The sequence below is a fragment of the Physcomitrium patens genome, chromosome 2 (assembly GCF_059467195.1).
Source record: "Physcomitrium patens ecotype Gransden chromosome 2, ASM5946719v1, whole genome shotgun sequence".
In the NCBI taxonomy this organism is placed as follows: domain Eukaryota; kingdom Viridiplantae; phylum Streptophyta; class Bryopsida; order Funariales; family Funariaceae; genus Physcomitrium; species Physcomitrium patens.
Genome location: NC_143411.1, coordinates 12,193,554 through 12,210,062, shown reverse-complemented (window position 1 = coordinate 12,210,062; position 16,509 = coordinate 12,193,554). Strand labels below are relative to the sequence as shown.

General features: G+C 39.1%; 3 protein-coding genes across 19 annotated transcripts; 1 reads left to right on the top strand and 2 right to left on the bottom strand.

Annotated features, from left to right (window-relative positions):
* Positions 1–1,649: 1,649 nt before the first annotated feature.
* LOC112272698 (uncharacterized) lies at positions 1,650–2,718 on the bottom strand. The gene is made up of 2 exons (XM_073530524.2): positions 2,587–2,718; positions 1,650–2,471 (listed from the first exon to the last, which is right to left on the bottom strand). Exons 1-2 carry the CDS (start codon positions 2,692–2,694, stop codon positions 1,971–1,973), a joined length of 609 nt encoding a protein of 202 aa, XP_073386625.1. The 5' UTR covers positions 2,695–2,718; the 3' UTR covers positions 1,650–1,970.
* Positions 2,719–2,963: 245 nt separating this feature from the next.
* Positions 2,964–7,728, bottom strand: LOC112272661 (uncharacterized). Of its 17 annotated transcripts, none has more exons than XR_016500429.1 (8): positions 7,011–7,727; positions 6,348–6,873; positions 5,929–6,063; positions 4,409–5,672; positions 4,084–4,161; positions 3,759–3,891; positions 3,430–3,589; positions 2,964–3,132 (listed from the first exon to the last, which is right to left on the bottom strand). XR_016500429.1 is itself a non-coding variant. In XM_090246815.1 (8 exons), exons 4-7 carry the CDS (start codon positions 5,269–5,271, stop codon positions 3,478–3,480), a joined length of 1,227 nt encoding a protein of 408 aa, XP_090102941.1. In that variant the 5' UTR covers positions 5,272–5,672; positions 5,929–6,063; positions 6,348–6,873; positions 7,011–7,728; the 3' UTR covers positions 2,964–3,146; positions 3,430–3,477. The 17 variants fall into 17 exon arrangements, 16 of the variants coding, with proteins under 16 accessions (XP_090102941.1, XP_090102943.1, XP_090102948.1 ...); XM_090246815.1 differs by having other exon boundaries at positions 2,964–3,146; positions 3,430–3,630; positions 7,011–7,728; XM_090246817.1 differs by having other exon boundaries at positions 3,430–3,630; positions 7,011–7,728.
* A 2,230-nt stretch (positions 7,729–9,958) lies between these two features.
* LOC112273648 (GRAS family protein RAM1) lies at positions 9,959–14,771 on the top strand. The gene is made up of 2 exons (XM_024502662.3): positions 9,959–11,358; positions 12,049–14,771. Exon 2 carries the CDS (start codon positions 12,124–12,126, stop codon positions 14,383–14,385), a length of 2,262 nt encoding a protein of 753 aa, XP_024358430.1. The 5' UTR covers positions 9,959–11,358; positions 12,049–12,123; the 3' UTR covers positions 14,386–14,771.
* The last annotated feature ends 1,738 nt before the right edge of the window (positions 14,772–16,509 follow it).

Genomic DNA, 16,509 nt, shown 5'->3' with positions numbered 1-16,509 from the left:
AAGAGTTTTAGTGTACAAATTGTAGTACATGTTGTACCAACAATACTTGTATTTGACTTGATTCTGAGATATATTTAAATTGTTTATTATTGAACATTCTATAATTTGTTTTTGATAATTTAATCAAATATATTTACACTCCAAATTTGGAAAAATCACATATTAAAATTAGTATTAAATTTTAACAAAAGAATAAATAAAATTTATACATGAGAAAAAAAAATTGATATTAATGCCAATGCCCATATTAATGCTACTCCACCTCCTCTCCCACTTTTCTTTTTCTATTGGACTTTGGTAGTGGCATCCTGATTTGGAAATTATTGCTACTACTACTACTATTGTTGTTGTTGTTGTTGTTGTAATGCTATGTGAAATTTAGCTTTAGAATGCTTTATACATTTGGATGTGGAAGATTATGATCTTACCTTATATTTGAATTTTCAATCCAAAATAATAATGCATAAGGTGTTTAGAATCATCTTGGCAATTTTAAACAATCTAAAAAATCTTATCACACTATATTTAATTTCAAATAAAATTTAAAAAATCCTAAAAGAAAATCCTAATTAAAACTTAAAGAAATATAAAAAAATACTGAAAAAATCACAACAATTTCTAAAAAAATCATAACCAAATCCTAATTAAATCTTGATAGGTTCTTAAGAAAATCCTTAAAATCCTAATCAAATCTCAAGTAAATTCTAACAAATCCTAATCAAGGCCTACATTAAATCTCAATAGATTTCAAACCTTAATCATTATAATATCAACTATTGGACTTAATTCAATTTTTTTATTTGACTCAAGTTACTAATTGAAAATAAGCATGCAAATTTTAAAGAAGATCTAACTTATAGATTGAAAAATAATGCTCTAATCTACTTAGGTGTAGGTCATCTTTCTTCTCCAACCTCAAAGCAAAACTTCTAGCTCCAACATCTTGTTGTTGAATTGTAAAGTTTTTCTCAAAATTTGCAAGAATATAAAAAAATTAGTGAAATATCAGAAAAAAAGAAATTAATCTAATCCAACTCGGAATTTTTTAAAAATATGAGGAACTCTCACTAACCTTAAAAACCCAATTTTGAGATCTTAGTTCACTTAAATTTTGCTTATGTTTGTTTTTTTTAAGATGGCAATCTCCTACATCTCTTCTATTTACAATATCTATATATATATACATACTATATATATTACAAGCAAAAATTAACATTAAGAGTAGTGATATTATAAACATGAGTTTATAGAACAACCTCCAAATTCAACTTACAAATAAAAACCATTTTGTGGTTTATCATTTGTAAGAGTTGGATTTGGATAAATAACACCAATTTTTTTATATAAATATTCAAATCTTTCATGAGCATAGCATGTACCATAAAAGCTATATTACATGGTATAAATATTACATTATGATGTAAGAAACTTGGATTTGATTCTTTAGGATGATGGTGGGTTTTGACCTTTTTAGTATATTGAATTTATTTTGCTACATCGTATAGTTATAATAACATTGGCTACTTCACTGACCTTAATTAATTATTTTTCTTTCTATAGATTTTACTTTGGTTTGAGCTACTCATCTATTATTAGGCTATCTTGGAGATTATACTTTCATTTACACTATTCATCTTCCTTAAAATAGATTTTCAATTAAAAAGGTACAATAGGAATTATTACACTTTATTACACAATTATTACACAATCATATGTACAATGGTGCCAAATTTTCTTCTTCTCTGATTCCTAGTCTTTGATGCCTAGTTTGGGGGTGTACTTTCTATAGCCAGAAGTTATAAAAGACAACTTTGAACTATTCTAGTGGGGCTTGTAAATAAATGGTGCAAAAGATCTATTGAAACAATTCACATTGGTGGTTTGGAGGAACATTACGTTCAAATTCTCCACATGAAATTACTTGAAAGTAACTGCTTCCACAGCCTTGGCAGACTATCGGAGAGAAGTCATCAGAAAGTTGTTTCAGTGACGTTGCTCAGACATTCGGGTAGAGCAGCTGCATCTACATCCCAACAATCTGTTCCAGTCAAATCTGGATAATCCTGCTCGGTCAACTTATACGCAGGCACCTTATGAGAAAATCGATCGAAGTATGTAGGGGGCAATGCTCCTGGCTCGTAACCAGGCTCCCATAATGTTCGAAATCCTGGGCGCTTCCTGAGCACTACAATATCAGGTGCTCGCCACCTGCAGCATATTGATAAAATAACCGCTAGACCGAACTCAGGCTCTTCGTTTGCTATTCTCTGTCTGTCATGCTCCAAGCGAGATGGCTTTGAGTCTTGATTCTGATGAAGCGCCCAAATTTCTCCTACTTGAGGAAAGATTTCTATTACATTAGCACTCTTCAGGGTGTACTCCATCTTGTGCGAAAAGCAATTTAAAGTCTTCACAATCGTAGTTTCCTCCAGTTTTTCAAAATACCCACTACTTCTTGGGTACCCTATATTCTGTGAAAGCGTAAATGCAAGGTTGCTTTTACTGGAACAGCTTTTCTCATGTCAACTGAATAAATCAAGAATTTCCATGGCAAGCATTTTACAAATAGATGAAAAAACCTCTTACTCGTTCACTTTTCTCTGACGACGAATTATGCGGGCGCATCAAGCTTGCCGTAACACGGAAGAGTCCATTTGTGTTCACTTCCTTCACTCGAATCAATGTACGTGGCATTGTATCGACTTCATCATACAGAGACCATATCTTGCATCGGAAACATACATGATTTCGACAGCCTTACCTAGGATCAAGCTACTAAACTTCGTCACTGTTCGTAAATGTCTGAAAAGAACATGTGTTGCAGAGGGGAATCAAAACAAGGACAAGTTGAATGCACCTGGTTTGGTTTGATATTTCCCTTGCTCCTGTCGTTGTCAAAGCAGTAGTAATCAGAATCAGGAACATCCCTTAACAATGCTTGATTTACATCTACCTGTTCCTGCTTTTTCATCGTGTACTTAACAAGGTGCGGCGAGTGTTCCTGACGATTACTTTGCTTAGGCCCTCCTACATGACTTGCTGCATGTTCCTTCAAAATGCGACCCTTGGAACCAGTATATCTAGACACAGGTTTGTCGGAGATTCTCTTCCCGTCGTTGCATACATTCACACCTGTCACAAAGAAACTGTCGAGGCCTGAACAAAAAAAAAATAGTAATATCAAGGAATGGAATAAGAGCGGAGCTCGTATTGGTTAACACGTGACTTCTTTTTTGCGCGTTTCGTCAGCTTGGGACGTAATTGAGATTTGGTGCGGGGAGGACTTCCACTCCTGCCAGATAATTTTTGCACTTCGGCTCCTTTATCTATTTTCACTTTATCACTCTTCAACCGTTTGGTCTGCATTTCAATTGTTGAGTCACACACTCGAGGCTCAAATACATTCTCATTCGCACTGCTGATACTTACGACATAGTCCCCTGGAGTGAAACCTGTCTTCACTTTGTTTGTTTAAGACTATGGATCATTTTCAGACGATTTTTTTTCTTTTTCTTTACCACCTCTGTGGTGTAAACTTGCCTCCGGTTCCTCAACCACATTCCAAGCTGAATCTTCTCGTGGCTGAAAACTGACGTTTCCTACACTTGGAGAATAGTTGTTATTGTGGTCCTGGTGTGATTGAAGCTACATTTAAGAATTGCTTCGTGGATTATCAAGCAAATCAATATCCCATTTCAACTTCTTGAATGAGGTGGGATTTTAAAGTGTTTTAAATCATTTAATAAATTTATACTCACCGCATAGGTATCTGTCTGTTGATTTTCGAATTGACACGGTCCTTCCTTCGTAGAGTCTTTACCATCTCTCCGCACTTCCCAAGAGGAGACATCATCTATAGCTTCTGATATACAGTTGTTCCATTGTTTTGATCTATTCAACACTCAGTACCAAAAAAGAACGCTGCATGTAAGTTTAGAATAGCATGTAATAGTAAAGTGTGATACAGTGTGATATTTGAACAAAAAGTTTTACACAAATCTCACGGAACATTACCCGAAAACTTGTATGCGAGCACAGCTTATATGAATTCGAGTACAGATTATTAAACTGAATCTAACATACCGGCTTTCATAGTAGAAATCACCGACAGGCTTCTCCTTGCGATGATTCCCACCATGCTTAACTGAATTCCACTGGGATCTATCCCCATCGGATTCAACAATAACAAGATTAGTAGCAGTATGCGGCCAAATACTGAAAATTTGTGAAACTAAAGAGTTATTTTATCAATGCTTGCAGCATATTTCGGAACTCTATTTCACTATTGCTAGACTCTTAACGGTTACCCTCAGTTATCAACTTTCCATAAAACTTTGAAGATGCTGGAAAATCCTAGTTTATGTAAGATCATGGAAGGAATATTGAAGGATTCTTTAATCAAGCATGCCTGCTTCCATACTTGAAAGTGCTTCCAGGCTTCTCGTAGCGATCGACGCTATAATCCTCAGTGCAATTAAGTGATTTCTGTTCGAATTGGAACTCGCTCTCCACCTTTACACAAGCATTTGTGCTTGCTGACACACATACCCGTGCATCTGGTCTGTTTTTGTAACTTGAAAACTCATCTACGGGTGTTGAAACATGTTCTTGCAATAGTGGTTCATTTAGTTTGCTAAATCTTCCTTCATCATCGGTTGGAGCATCAAGATGACCGTCCCTTTCCATCTGCTTCCTTAATCCAATTTGCCAACTAGCATCTTCTACATCTAGCTTCGATCTATTGTGCTCTTCTTTCACTTTCGACACATTCACGTTGGGTAATTCTCTGTCGTCTGGCTGGGAGAAGAGCTTCCAGTCTTCGGAACAGTCAACCATAATCCTCGGTTTATGAACATATGTCATCCTGTCTCGAGCAAGTCCTGGACTTACTGATCCAACCGTAATTCCTATTTCGAATTTATCTGAGATTCCTTCCATAGGACTTGTAGTTCTTTGGTCCGGCAATTCTTCTTCGTAATTTCTGTGATTGTCCTCGTCTTCGTCATCAGTGAGCACGATGATTCCTTCTCGCAGTTGATTTTCATTGTCATGCCTGTTTGCACCTGCAGGTCCAGTGCTTCCATTATCCGCTTGTTCAGTTGGCTGTCGACGAGGAGTTGCCTTCCAATCATTTACATCAGAGGTCTCCATTACTAGTTTCCTTGATTCATTCACAATGACCTCCTTGTCACAAGTCGTTGCCTTCTGTAGGCTTTTGTGCAATGCAGATGGAGAAGACCTGCTTATTAAGGAAGGGAGCTCAAAATTCATTCTTCTAATTGTCGAGCAGAGTTGTGTCAGCCTCTGCACTTCAGGCTGTACCTGCCCTAGTCTGCTTTCAGAGGGTGCGGATTTCCAGAATTTGGAGGTTTGGACGACCTCTTCAGACCAGGAGCCCAGACCTCGTGATGACACGCTCTGATCTCCAGAGTGTTCAAATTCGATGAATGAGTGGGGTTACTAAAACCAGAGACAGGCTCGTGGCTCGCATTGGTATGTCGAAATTCGGATTCACAGACAAAACTGTCCAATCCTTCACATATTCTCTCTCTTCCTAGTGGTACGTGTGCAATGCAAATTCTCTTGGCTGTCTCAGGAGTTGAGAACTGCATAGCCAGTTGACGAGACTTTTTGTTCTAGTGCTTCGCCAAAAGCTTCTGCGTACAACACAACTAGTCGGGTAGTTTATTGTGAGTGGAAATTCCCATTTCTTCTATAAGTAGCACACTCCCTGTTCTCACAGATGGCTGGTACTATAACTGCGTAGCAGACATTTACTGCTTTCGTATATGAGCTAAGGTGTTCCTTCCTCCACATCCCATAATCAACTTTAAAACCAAAACCTATCTGGCCACTCTTTGTGCAGGGAAACTTAAGGTATTCCGTACCCATTGAGAATGGGAATTGTTTATAAGCAGCACAACATACCTGTGGCTTAAGAGTTGAGTCCATCAAAGCTTCTAGAAACCTCGGAACTAGTGCCATTGCGTTGTTATCTAAATGCAGTTTTAGATTTACCCTTGGTTCGTCATATCTTACACCAATAGTAGTCCTCCAAGACAACTGCTACGGCAGACATCATAAAAAAGATGTTGAATCCTCTCAAACAGGACAACTGATTAGTCTCCTCTGCCAACTCGGTGGGAGACACGTTTTAACCTCATATCGCATATGATTTTTGTGCAAAGGAAAAATAAAGTACAGTATGTTAAAAAAAATTACGTATATTTCCAGCTCAAAAAAATTCTATTACAGCCACGTGATCCAAAAAATGACGAGGAAGCTGCGTGCGCAACGGAAAACCAGATGCAGACAGATTAGTGAGGGAAAATGAGGGAGATTTATACCCGCATCGACCCACTTTGAAGTGACGTAAATGAATATCTTCCTTTGGAGCCAGACATATCTTCCTCCAAATATTGGCGCAAATGAATGAAATACTCTTCGATTTGAACATCCCACCTACATGCTCTTCCTTCAGCATCCTTTTGACTCACTACTAGTTTTCTCATACACAATTCACACACAGATCAATCGTCAGGAGTACGGAACTTGTTGCTGGCATGACTCGGACTAAAACTAATCCTCAAGCTTCGCATGCCTCTGTCAGTCCCTTGTGCACTAGCAGTGACCCATTCCTTCCGAATTAGCCAAATACTTTAATGTTGATGAATGAAAGGGGAATTGGAAGCACTTATCGTTGCATGACCAAGAATGTGGGAATTCCAGAGCTGTGACACAGACGCTGGCATTAAACCACTTGCATCGAACAAAAATATGACGTCCAACTACTAAAGTGAGCCTCGTACAGGTCACAGTATGAGTCTCGCCAGGGTGCTCTACCATGGCTATCAATGAAGCGTCACGCACTCCCTGAGTGGACCATCATCGTCAGCGAATTAACAAGTATTCGACAATCAATCAAATACAAGAAGGTTGCAACAGAGATATATCAACGAAAGAAGAGAATAAAATCATATAACAGACACGCTTAGTTTGCAATGATATACCGCGAGTGGAATCCGTGCGATACGGCAAGGGAAAAAGAGCGAACAAGTACAAATTCACATAATCCTCAAGAACGCGAACATGAAGATCGCCCTATTCCAAACAAGGACACGGATAACTTGCTTAAGAAAACTGTTGAAAACATGCTCTCCAGCTAGGAAGAGCTGGCCACTTGAGTGTTTTAGATACACGATCAATTCATTTAAGCAAACAATGGTCAAGATGCTTAACTGAACGATACAAGGTTGTTAGGACACACACTCCTTTAAAACCTGCACGCACCTTTGTGCATCTTTTATGCACTCTCTGATCCTTACGTGATAAACACAAAGTTCTCTTCTTGTAACATTCGTGTGAGAAGAGGTCGAAGCATCTGAGTCTTTTTATTTATTCTCAATAAAAACCAGATCTACATACAGAACACGAAGTGGCCGTGGGCTGCAAGCGCGAGTCCAGCTCGTCAAAAGGTTCCTGGTGCTCCTGCAGCCAAACACAAAAAGGTACGGCACTCACAAAATGCATAATCAATAATGCTTTCGAGAGTTGGAGAATAGAAAACGAGCCTTGAGTGTCGTCTTCTCCGTCGCCTGATGACAGACAGAGGCCAGTGAAGCGGCACGAGCAAGGAAGGATAGCAATGAAGGAGAGGCTATGGAGCAGTGGAGCAATTGAGCCATGCAAAGAAATGATATCTACGACGACGACGCACCACTGCGGCTCGTTTGGATCTTGTGGCGCCGGACTTGACTCCTCGCGGGTGTAGCCTATGGCCGTGCGCGGTTGTGATTCCGACTCCCATTTCGATTTCCACGTCGGAATTTTCGTTTTCACATCATGAACGGGGAATGTTTGAAGTCATTCACCGATTCCATCCAATTGGTTGAAAAATCATCCAAAATGCTTGGAGCTACTCGGTGAAATGAATGTACATAAATTTGTTAGATCTCACAGAACCGTTTTTATTGACTTTCAACATCTTCTACTGTCAAAAAAAATTGGTTAATTTGATACTAGGTGATTGTTTTTTACCAAATTAATAAATCCTTCTGAAAAATTTATCTATTATTGTCATTAAAATAAGACATTTAGAAGAAAATATTATTTTCTAATAAGCATAAAAACAACCATAGATGAGTTCTATCTTTTACATAATATTAAATATCATATATCAATCCTATATTTTATATAATATTTTACATAATATAAATTATTTTAAAATGGATAAATCTTTATTTTTTTATTAATAATATTCCATATAAGGACAAAAAGACCACCCACTTATTTAATCATTTTTTAGGCCCTTATAACTAACTATCTTCAACCAACTAATCTTTGATTCCATCAAGTTTAGTAGCTTCCTCTACTAGTATCAATAAACATCAATTATTTCTTCTAAAATTGTAGTACCATACATATTATATCTTACTATCTATTTGAAGAAGGATATGTCTCCTTTGACAATCATTACTTCCATTCCAATATTATGAAGGTTAAAACAATCTAAGTTCTTTATTTATTGTAAAATTGTTTAATGAAGTATTTAGGTTGTTTCAATCTTTATAATATTGGAAATAAAATCAAGGTTCTTAAAATAAATTTATTGCTTGTTGATTCTCCATATTATAAAAGTTGATTCTTGCAACATGTTATATTATATAAGTTGATTCTTGATCTTATTTCTTCTTTATTTAAACTATCTTATTGCATATAATTGGTTTTTAGTTTTGATGGATGTTGTTGATAAGAAACAAAAATAAGTTATAAAAAATTTGCAAAATTTTGACATACCTTTCACATGGATTTGAAAATATTACACTTGGATCTTAGTTTAATTTTGTAACCTCTAGAATCTAAGACTTCTTCTACTTCGAATTCTTAATTGTAATCTATTTCAATAGGTGGTGGTGGTAATTGCTTTCTTTCTAGTTTGTCAATTGTATTATAAAGCTTAAGAAGAGACACATGGAATATAAAATGAATCTTTATTGATTGCAATTGACATAAAATTAGATTAATTTACAAACTCTACTATTGATAAAAAAATTAAAAAAAATTGTCGAAATTTTGAAAATGAGACATATAGCAACATCAAAGTACAAAAAAATATTTAATCTAATTTCTAAAATATAGATGTAAAATATATAAAAAATTATACATAAATGCATTCTAAAATTGTGTATTGAAAAGATGGGATATGACTTGACTAGTAAAAGAAGTACTTCTAAAGGACATGAATTCAACTAAAACTTTGAAAAGAAAATAGAAAAACTTATATCATCTTATTTTGTTTTTATTCCCCTAATTAATGCAATGGATGCATCACATTTCTGTCATATATATATATATATATATATATACATATTATTGATTGCTAATATTTGGTACATACTTGTAGAACCCTTGATACCCAACCTCAAACTCAATTCACCATCAATGCCATAAGTGATATTTTTAGGTAGTACAGCACTCGTCTATATATTCCTTTAGAATTGCAAAGGGGTAGCACCTTCTTCTTCTCCGTATTTTATTCTCTTCTGTATCAAGATACACATGTGTATATATATATATATATATATGTATAATCTATGCATTCGAAAAAGGAAACAAAAACAAAAAGAACAACTGGCCCTTCATGGCATCACCCAACAGTAGCAACAACAGCAACTGGGCTGAGGTCGACGCAGGGAGGTTGCATCGATCGCTACAGTGTGTGCACCGCAAATGAGTCCCCGAGGGAATCTGTGCGGAGTCCGGTTTCTCGCTGCGAATGATTGGAGTTGCTGATCTGCGGGGGATCACAACAACAAGACAAGAGCGGTGGCAGGGATCGTGGCATACCCTAGTGCTGCTTCTACGGAGCCGCAATCAATCAATCAATCGCTGATGAGAAAAAGAAGAAAAACAAATCACAAAAAACTAAAACAAAAAAACAACGGATTCCTGAGTTTAAGCTTTCCCCTGCGGAAGTTCGAGAAGCATTCGAGAATGCATCATGACTTTGACTGGTGCCGCATAAAAATAGTCGTGCCGCAAGTTGGGTGCCGAGACCCTTCCGTGGAATACTGATTCAGCGGCCTGGGACTTCAGCCCGCGTGACCAGGTATGACTAATGGGAGAGCTTCCCAAGTCGCAAGGCAAATCGTGGGGGTTTGTCGCTGACAGAAGCATCTTCGATTGCCTATGATCGACATAAATCTAACCTGCAGACGGCGACGACGACGACGACTTCAAGGTCTTGCTATCTTTCACCTGCTACCTGCCCCTCCGAGCCCCCCCGATTGGCCCCAAGTCTGCTGATTTATCTGGTTCCTTGATGAAGTAGGAAGCAAATTGTTGAAGTAATGTGGATCGTTAGTTGTGAGCCAGGCTGGAGGTTCTTTATTTTGATTCTAGAAGGACGCTGCTGAATGAATCTGTGTCGGGGTGCATCAGGCATTTGGTCGGGACTCTACTAATGGATGTAGATTGCGGAAACAACTCAGACAGAAGTTGTATAATTAGAAAAAGGAGGATAAATTTGGGGGGGGGGATTTGGCTGCACAGGGCAATTTGTGTCAGAGTAGCTGCGCCGCTGATGCTCCTACGTTCCAATACGCCCGTCTAAAACGCCGAAGTGAAGGACAGGGTGGGATTCGGTCTAGAAGACGAGAAGCTGGCTCATCTCTCCGTCGAGAAGCCGCACCACTTAACTGGATTGACAGACTGCACTAGTCTTCCTCGCAGAAGCGACATTGTTCGGCTTGTGTAATAGCTTCTGGTAGAATCGATTCATTACTTGCAGTACCACTTTGTCTCAGATACGGTTCTTCACTATCAACACAGTGGTCGCGTGTTCAGAGGACCTTCCAAAGTAGCGGTTTTGGTATCTCGTACGTGTTCTCTCGACCAAGTCGTCCTGGTTTGAAAATTTGGTGATTCTGATGCAGCAAACCAGTATCCCTGGTGCGAGTAGACTTGGTCCAAAGGTCTGGCAGCCTCGAAGTGTGCATTAGTATATATGTTGGATTTTCGATAGACGTAGGCGCTGGTTTGGAACTCCAGCTATGAAGTTGGCCAAGTGGTGGTTTTATGGCTGTTGAAGGAGTTCCAACTGTGAGGGATTTCCAGAATTCCAGAGGTAGTGTTCAGTAGGATACATGAATACATCTTAGACACTGTTGTAGGCGTAAGTGTTGAAGAAATTCTGATCAATGTGGTGGGTGCTAAGTACAAAGTTCAGTGTATCGGTTGGTTGTCACGAGTCAACAGAAATGAAGGATTTCATGTACCGAGCAATCACTGCTTGATTCATGTTCAACAGTCGCTACCAACAGAGTAACGACGAAGCAACAAGAGAGAAGATTCCTCCAGGTTAGTCATTGCAGCCAACTTCGTCATGATCGCGGCACTGAAATTTTCACATCGCTGGGTTTGTGTCTTTTATCTCTACTGTCATCTGTTATTTCCTACCGACTTGACCCGTAACATAATGATTCGGTGGTCTCATTTTATTAATTGAGCCGCACAGAAGGTGAAAACCATTGTGACCACTTTTAGCACAGAGCCGTTACGTAGTATCCGATTGTTCTTGAGGTCCTTCAAGATTTTACTCTTAAGATTTTTCGGCATTCACCAGTTAAACCTTTCAAATGAACATCCCTTGATAGAAACTGAACTTAGGCATGTTTATTTGTTACAGTTTTCTTAACGGTTGGTGATCACAGCTGGGAGGGTCCAGAAAAATTCAACTCCCCTCTTGTAACACTAATCTAGTGTAATTTTGAAGAACTGGATGTTTAGACGCGTAACGAATCTTTTACAGAGTTGCGAAGACTTTGTTGTTGAAAATCGCTAGCTCAATTTTGGGCTTTCCTTCGAAGTAAAAGTTTTTAGAGATAAAAGTCAATCATTGTACATTCGCGTTGATGAATAGAGACATATCTACTTTTAGAAATGCACTTCAGATTGTGATGATTTAAACTAAGAATACTGTTCAATCTTCCTGATTTGATAGATTCGTGTGGTAATGATCTAACTTTAACAAGATTTTAATTAATGCAGGTACACAGTTTAGTGTTTGCTAATTGATCAGTTGGGCATCTGTTGTTCTTCACGTACCCTGGCACTATTTTCAATATGGCAGAGATCACACACTATAGACCCCATTCAGACACAAATACAGTTAAGTTTGCTACAGTCCCTGATCTTCAAACATACTTAGGGATCTCATCTTGGTTGGAGCTTAATCAACACTGGAGATTAGGCGATGCTACAAAATTCTTCAAGGTCGCAGAACACGAGGGGCAAAATTCGATGTCGTCCGCCGTCGATTCGAAGAGGCTTGATTCCGGAAAGTCGGGGAATCAGCACAGTACCGCTCTTGCAATGTCCAAGGAGCCCACCTCGGTGCTTGATCTGCCATCAAGCTGTTCAGTTTCGTTATCCTCACAGCACAGCATGAATTCAGTCAGCGACGGCATTAGTAAAGCTCTCCAAACCGTCGCGGACCAGTTACTGAGCGATGAACAAGATTCTGCTCATCCTATGCAAAGCGCCACACCTGAAACGAGCAACATGCTAATGGATCAAGATGTCATGACATGGATGAGCCTTACGAGAGGCTCGGACCACTCGGCTTCAGATATGGATCCAGTCCCAGATTGGTTTCATAAGCAACCGGAAAGACTGGATTTGAACGCTCAACAATACTACTGTTCAAAAACGGGTCTAGATTTTCACAAAAATCCCGGAACAATGGAGAGGATTTGCAACAACTTACCTTCCAGCCATCATCATTACGTCGCGCAGCCGTTTAAGCTCATTTCCCAAGCACAATTAACGATGTCGGAGACGGCAGGAAATCAGCAAACGGGTTTCTTCGACACAAGTACTTCATCAAATCAAAGGGCCTTCCAGCAATGCAGGAACGTAAAAGCCCAGGGAGCGACGCTGATGTCCATGATCGATGGCACAGGCGCTATCACAGGATCGCAGCTTCTAAACAGCACCGTAGTACCTACCCCCGAACTTTGGAAGCTCTTAAGCTCTCAGCACGACGCTTCACCTCAATGCGGGAATCAAGGCCCTCCTAACAAGCAGGCACCAATTACTCAGGCTAGAGATCAGCAAAACCGGAGTACATCACTGGCAATACCCACGCAGCAACCTCAGCCACAACTGCCTTACCATTTCGGGCAGACGCTTTACCCTGGAGTTACACCGCAAGATCAAGAGACTGGAATACACATGGTACACCTCTTGTTGGCGTGTGCTGAAGCTGTAGATATGTGCCAGAGCGCCACAGCGGGGCCAATGCTGGCCAGGTTGAGATCCATCTATGATCCCGAGGGAGAACCAATGCGACGAATTGCGCTTTATTTTGCCGAAGCTCTCTTCGAACGATTGACAATCGAGATGAATCGTAAGCAATCATCCCATCACGGTAGTTGCGTCAGATTCCCCGAACCAGAGGTAGATTCAGCAGCTTCCCCTAGCCTTGAATGTGATATTGCTTACCAGGCGTACTACCAAATTCTTCCTTTCAAGAAATTCACGCACTTGACTGCTAATCAAGCCTTGCTTGAGGGTGTGGCGAACTACCCTCGCGTGCACATTATCGATTTTAATATCCGACAAGGGTTGCAGTGGCCATCGTTTATTCAGTCTCTCGCAATGTTACCCCGTGGTCCTCCCCAGCTCAAATTCACAGCGGTGCAGACCGATGCAGCCACTGTCCAGAAGACGGGTAACCGACTGGCTGAGTTTGCACGAACAATGCACGTACCTTTCGAATTTTACATCCTAGAGGAGAGTGTAGAAAGCTTTCATCAAGGGATGATCTCCCCAAGGGCAGAGGAGGCACTTGCAGTGAACTGCTCTGATATGTTGCACAGGCTGTTGCGAAAGGAGGGCAAGCTGACCGAACTCCTCGGCAAGATCCGCAGCCTCCAACCTGTGGTGGTGACCGTCCTCGAGGTGGACGCCAACCACAATGAGCCATCGTTCATGCCTCGCTTCGTTCACGCCCTTCACTACTACTGCGCTGTGTTCGATTCCTTGGAGGCGGCACTCCTCAGAAACAGCTTGGATCGACTTCGCATTGAGAATCACTGCTTTAGCACCCAGATCAGGAGCATCATTGCTCTGGAGGACGTAGATCGCGAGATCCGCCACGTGAGAGCAGAGACCTGGCAGTCGCACTTCCTTCAAGCTGGGTTCCGAGCAGTGACTGTGAGCAGGTACGCCGCCGACCAAGCTCAACTTCTGCTCGGCCTGTACAAACCCTCGGACCGAATGCCTTTCACATTGTCATCGGGATTTGGCGGATTGAGCCTCGGGTGGAGAGAGACTCCAGTGGTGGCCGTCTCCTCGTGGACTTTCTCACCGCCACCGTACTAGTGTTCACGTCGGCGATTCTGTACACTTCGCTCAGCTCCCCTTCGGTACTGGCAACATTGTGACATATTTGTGACATTTTTCATACCAAAACGACGTCTGGTTCAGTTCTTTCACTATTTACACCCAATTCTTCCATTCACGCTTTACAGTTCGGTGGCACTTCGCAAGCTCCTCCCCTAGACAGTCAACTGCGCTATGACTCACACCAAGGGTTTGGTACAGGAGTGATGAAACCAGTCTCTAGGAAAATCTAGACACTGCGGAACAAACAACGTAGGAACGAAAATGAAACTTGACAAATTCTGCAACTGATGTCCTGGCCACTGCGGCAAGATCAAGTGTTACCAGAAAGCGGCCAGCAATAAAACCTAAGTCTAAAACTTGAATTGCGTTGTGCATATTCGTGAATTTTCATGTTTAGAAATGGACTTAAACCAGGTAGGGACTTGCTCAGATCTATGGACGAAACTCCTTTGGAGCAGACGCAGAGAGTGCATACATTTCAAGACTGCTCAATACATTTTCTAAAGAGAGTTACAGGCTGGGTTTGCAAACATAGCCTGAGAGCATAACGACCATATGCCAATATGCTTTCACATTTGCTATGTGGTCTTGTGCTACAGTCTCTCAACTTCGCTATTATCTAAACCAACTTTGAAGAGTGTGAAAAATGGGTGTTTTTCAAGCTTGGGTGCTGTGAAGTTACCCCCATACAAGTAAGAATGGCATTGTTAACTGTGTAATATTTGAAGGATGTTGTGTTGAGAAGTTGCAGCTTCTACAGTAATAGCAATTGGAGATGTGAGTGTTGTTGTGATGCCTTGTATTTAGTAAAAACATATTGCTGTAATGTGAGAGTGAGCCATATTGATTGGTAGTATGGTTGATTTTGTAAACTTTAAATAAGTTTGTTGTTCCAATCTACAATCTATCATAGAATGAGCTTTTGGTATTATAAGATACATCAATAAAAATCTTGCAAAGAACTTTATTCAACATTCTGAATCTCCAATAAGTGCACCTATATTTTTTATGAGGAAAAAAGATAGATCTTTGCAAATGTGTGTTGATTATTGTGATCTCAATAAAATAACAGTGAAGAATCTTTATCCATTACCATTGATATTAAGGCTTTTAGAGCAACTTGATTAAGTCAAGATTTACATCAGAATAGATATCTATGAAGCATACAATTTGGTATGGATTAAAAAAAAGATGAATAAAAGATAATATTTTGGATAAGGTATAAACATTTTGAATATAATGTCATACCTTTTGGATTGACAAATGTTCCAGTTATATTCCAATATTTGATAAATGATAGTTTTCAAGAATTCATGGATAAGTTTGTTGTCTGCTATCTTGATGATATCTAAATCTACTCCAAGTCTATTGAAGAATATGAAGAACATGTAAGATTAGTCTTGCAAAAATTACAAAATATAAGATTATATGCCAAATTTAAAAAATATATATTCTATTAGTCAAAAATAGAATTTCTTGAATATATTATATCCAATGAAGATCTATTGATAGATCCAAAGAAAATTCAAGTTGTAACAAAGTGGACAACTTAAAAGACAGTACAAGATGTATATTATTTCCTTGGATTTATTAATTTCTACCAAATATTTATCAAGAATTACTTCCAAATTGATGCTCCTTTTACTTGGTTGATATCAAAAGATAAATTGAAATAGAGGCCTCAAGTACAAAATACTTTTTAAGATTTGAAGGCTACTTTTCCTAGAGCTTCATTTTTAATACATCTTAATTTTATAAAAGCTTTCTATTTGGAGATTGATGCTTCTAATTTTGTATTATGAGTTGTATTATCATAGATGGAAAAAGATAGAAATCTCTATCCAACTACGTTCTATTCCAAAAAAAAAATTAATTATAAAAATTAATTATAAAAATTAATTATGAGCTTTATGATTGTGATTGCTCGTTTTACTTATTCCAAATTAATCTAATGGGAATAAACCTATATAGGAGGATTCGAATACGGGGAATGACTAATTGCTTAAGCATTCACATTAGGGTCACACAATCAATTACCTCCTGAATGTATCGTCTCTATTTCTAATATCTGAACACACAAAGAAACTATAATTTCTTCCT

Excerpts from the sequence above, each read along its gene's own strand:
- LOC112272698 (XM_073530524.2), bottom strand. The coding sequence starts at position 2,694 with ATGCCACGTACATTGATTCGAGTGAAGGAAGTGAACACAAATGGACTC. Across the intron at positions 2,472-2,586 it reads CGTCAGAGAAAAGTGAACGA|AATATAGGGTACCCAAGAAG; the intron begins GTAAGAGGTTTT and ends ACGCTTTCACAG.
- LOC112272661 (XM_073530471.2), bottom strand. The coding sequence starts at position 5,271 with ATGAATTTTGAGCTCCCTTCCTTAATAAGCAGGTCTTCTCCATCTGCA. Across the intron at positions 3,892-4,083 it reads GATTTCTACTATGAAAGCCG|ATCAAAACAATGGAACAACT; the intron begins GTATGTTAGATT and ends AGTGTTGAATAG. Across the intron at positions 3,361-3,758 it reads AACAGACAGATACCTATGCG|ACCAAACGGTTGAAGAGTGA; the intron begins GTGAGTATAAAT and ends ATTGAAATGCAG.
- LOC112273648 (XM_024502662.3), top strand. The coding sequence starts at position 12,124 with ATGGCAGAGATCACACACTATAGACCCCATTCAGACACAAATACAGTT.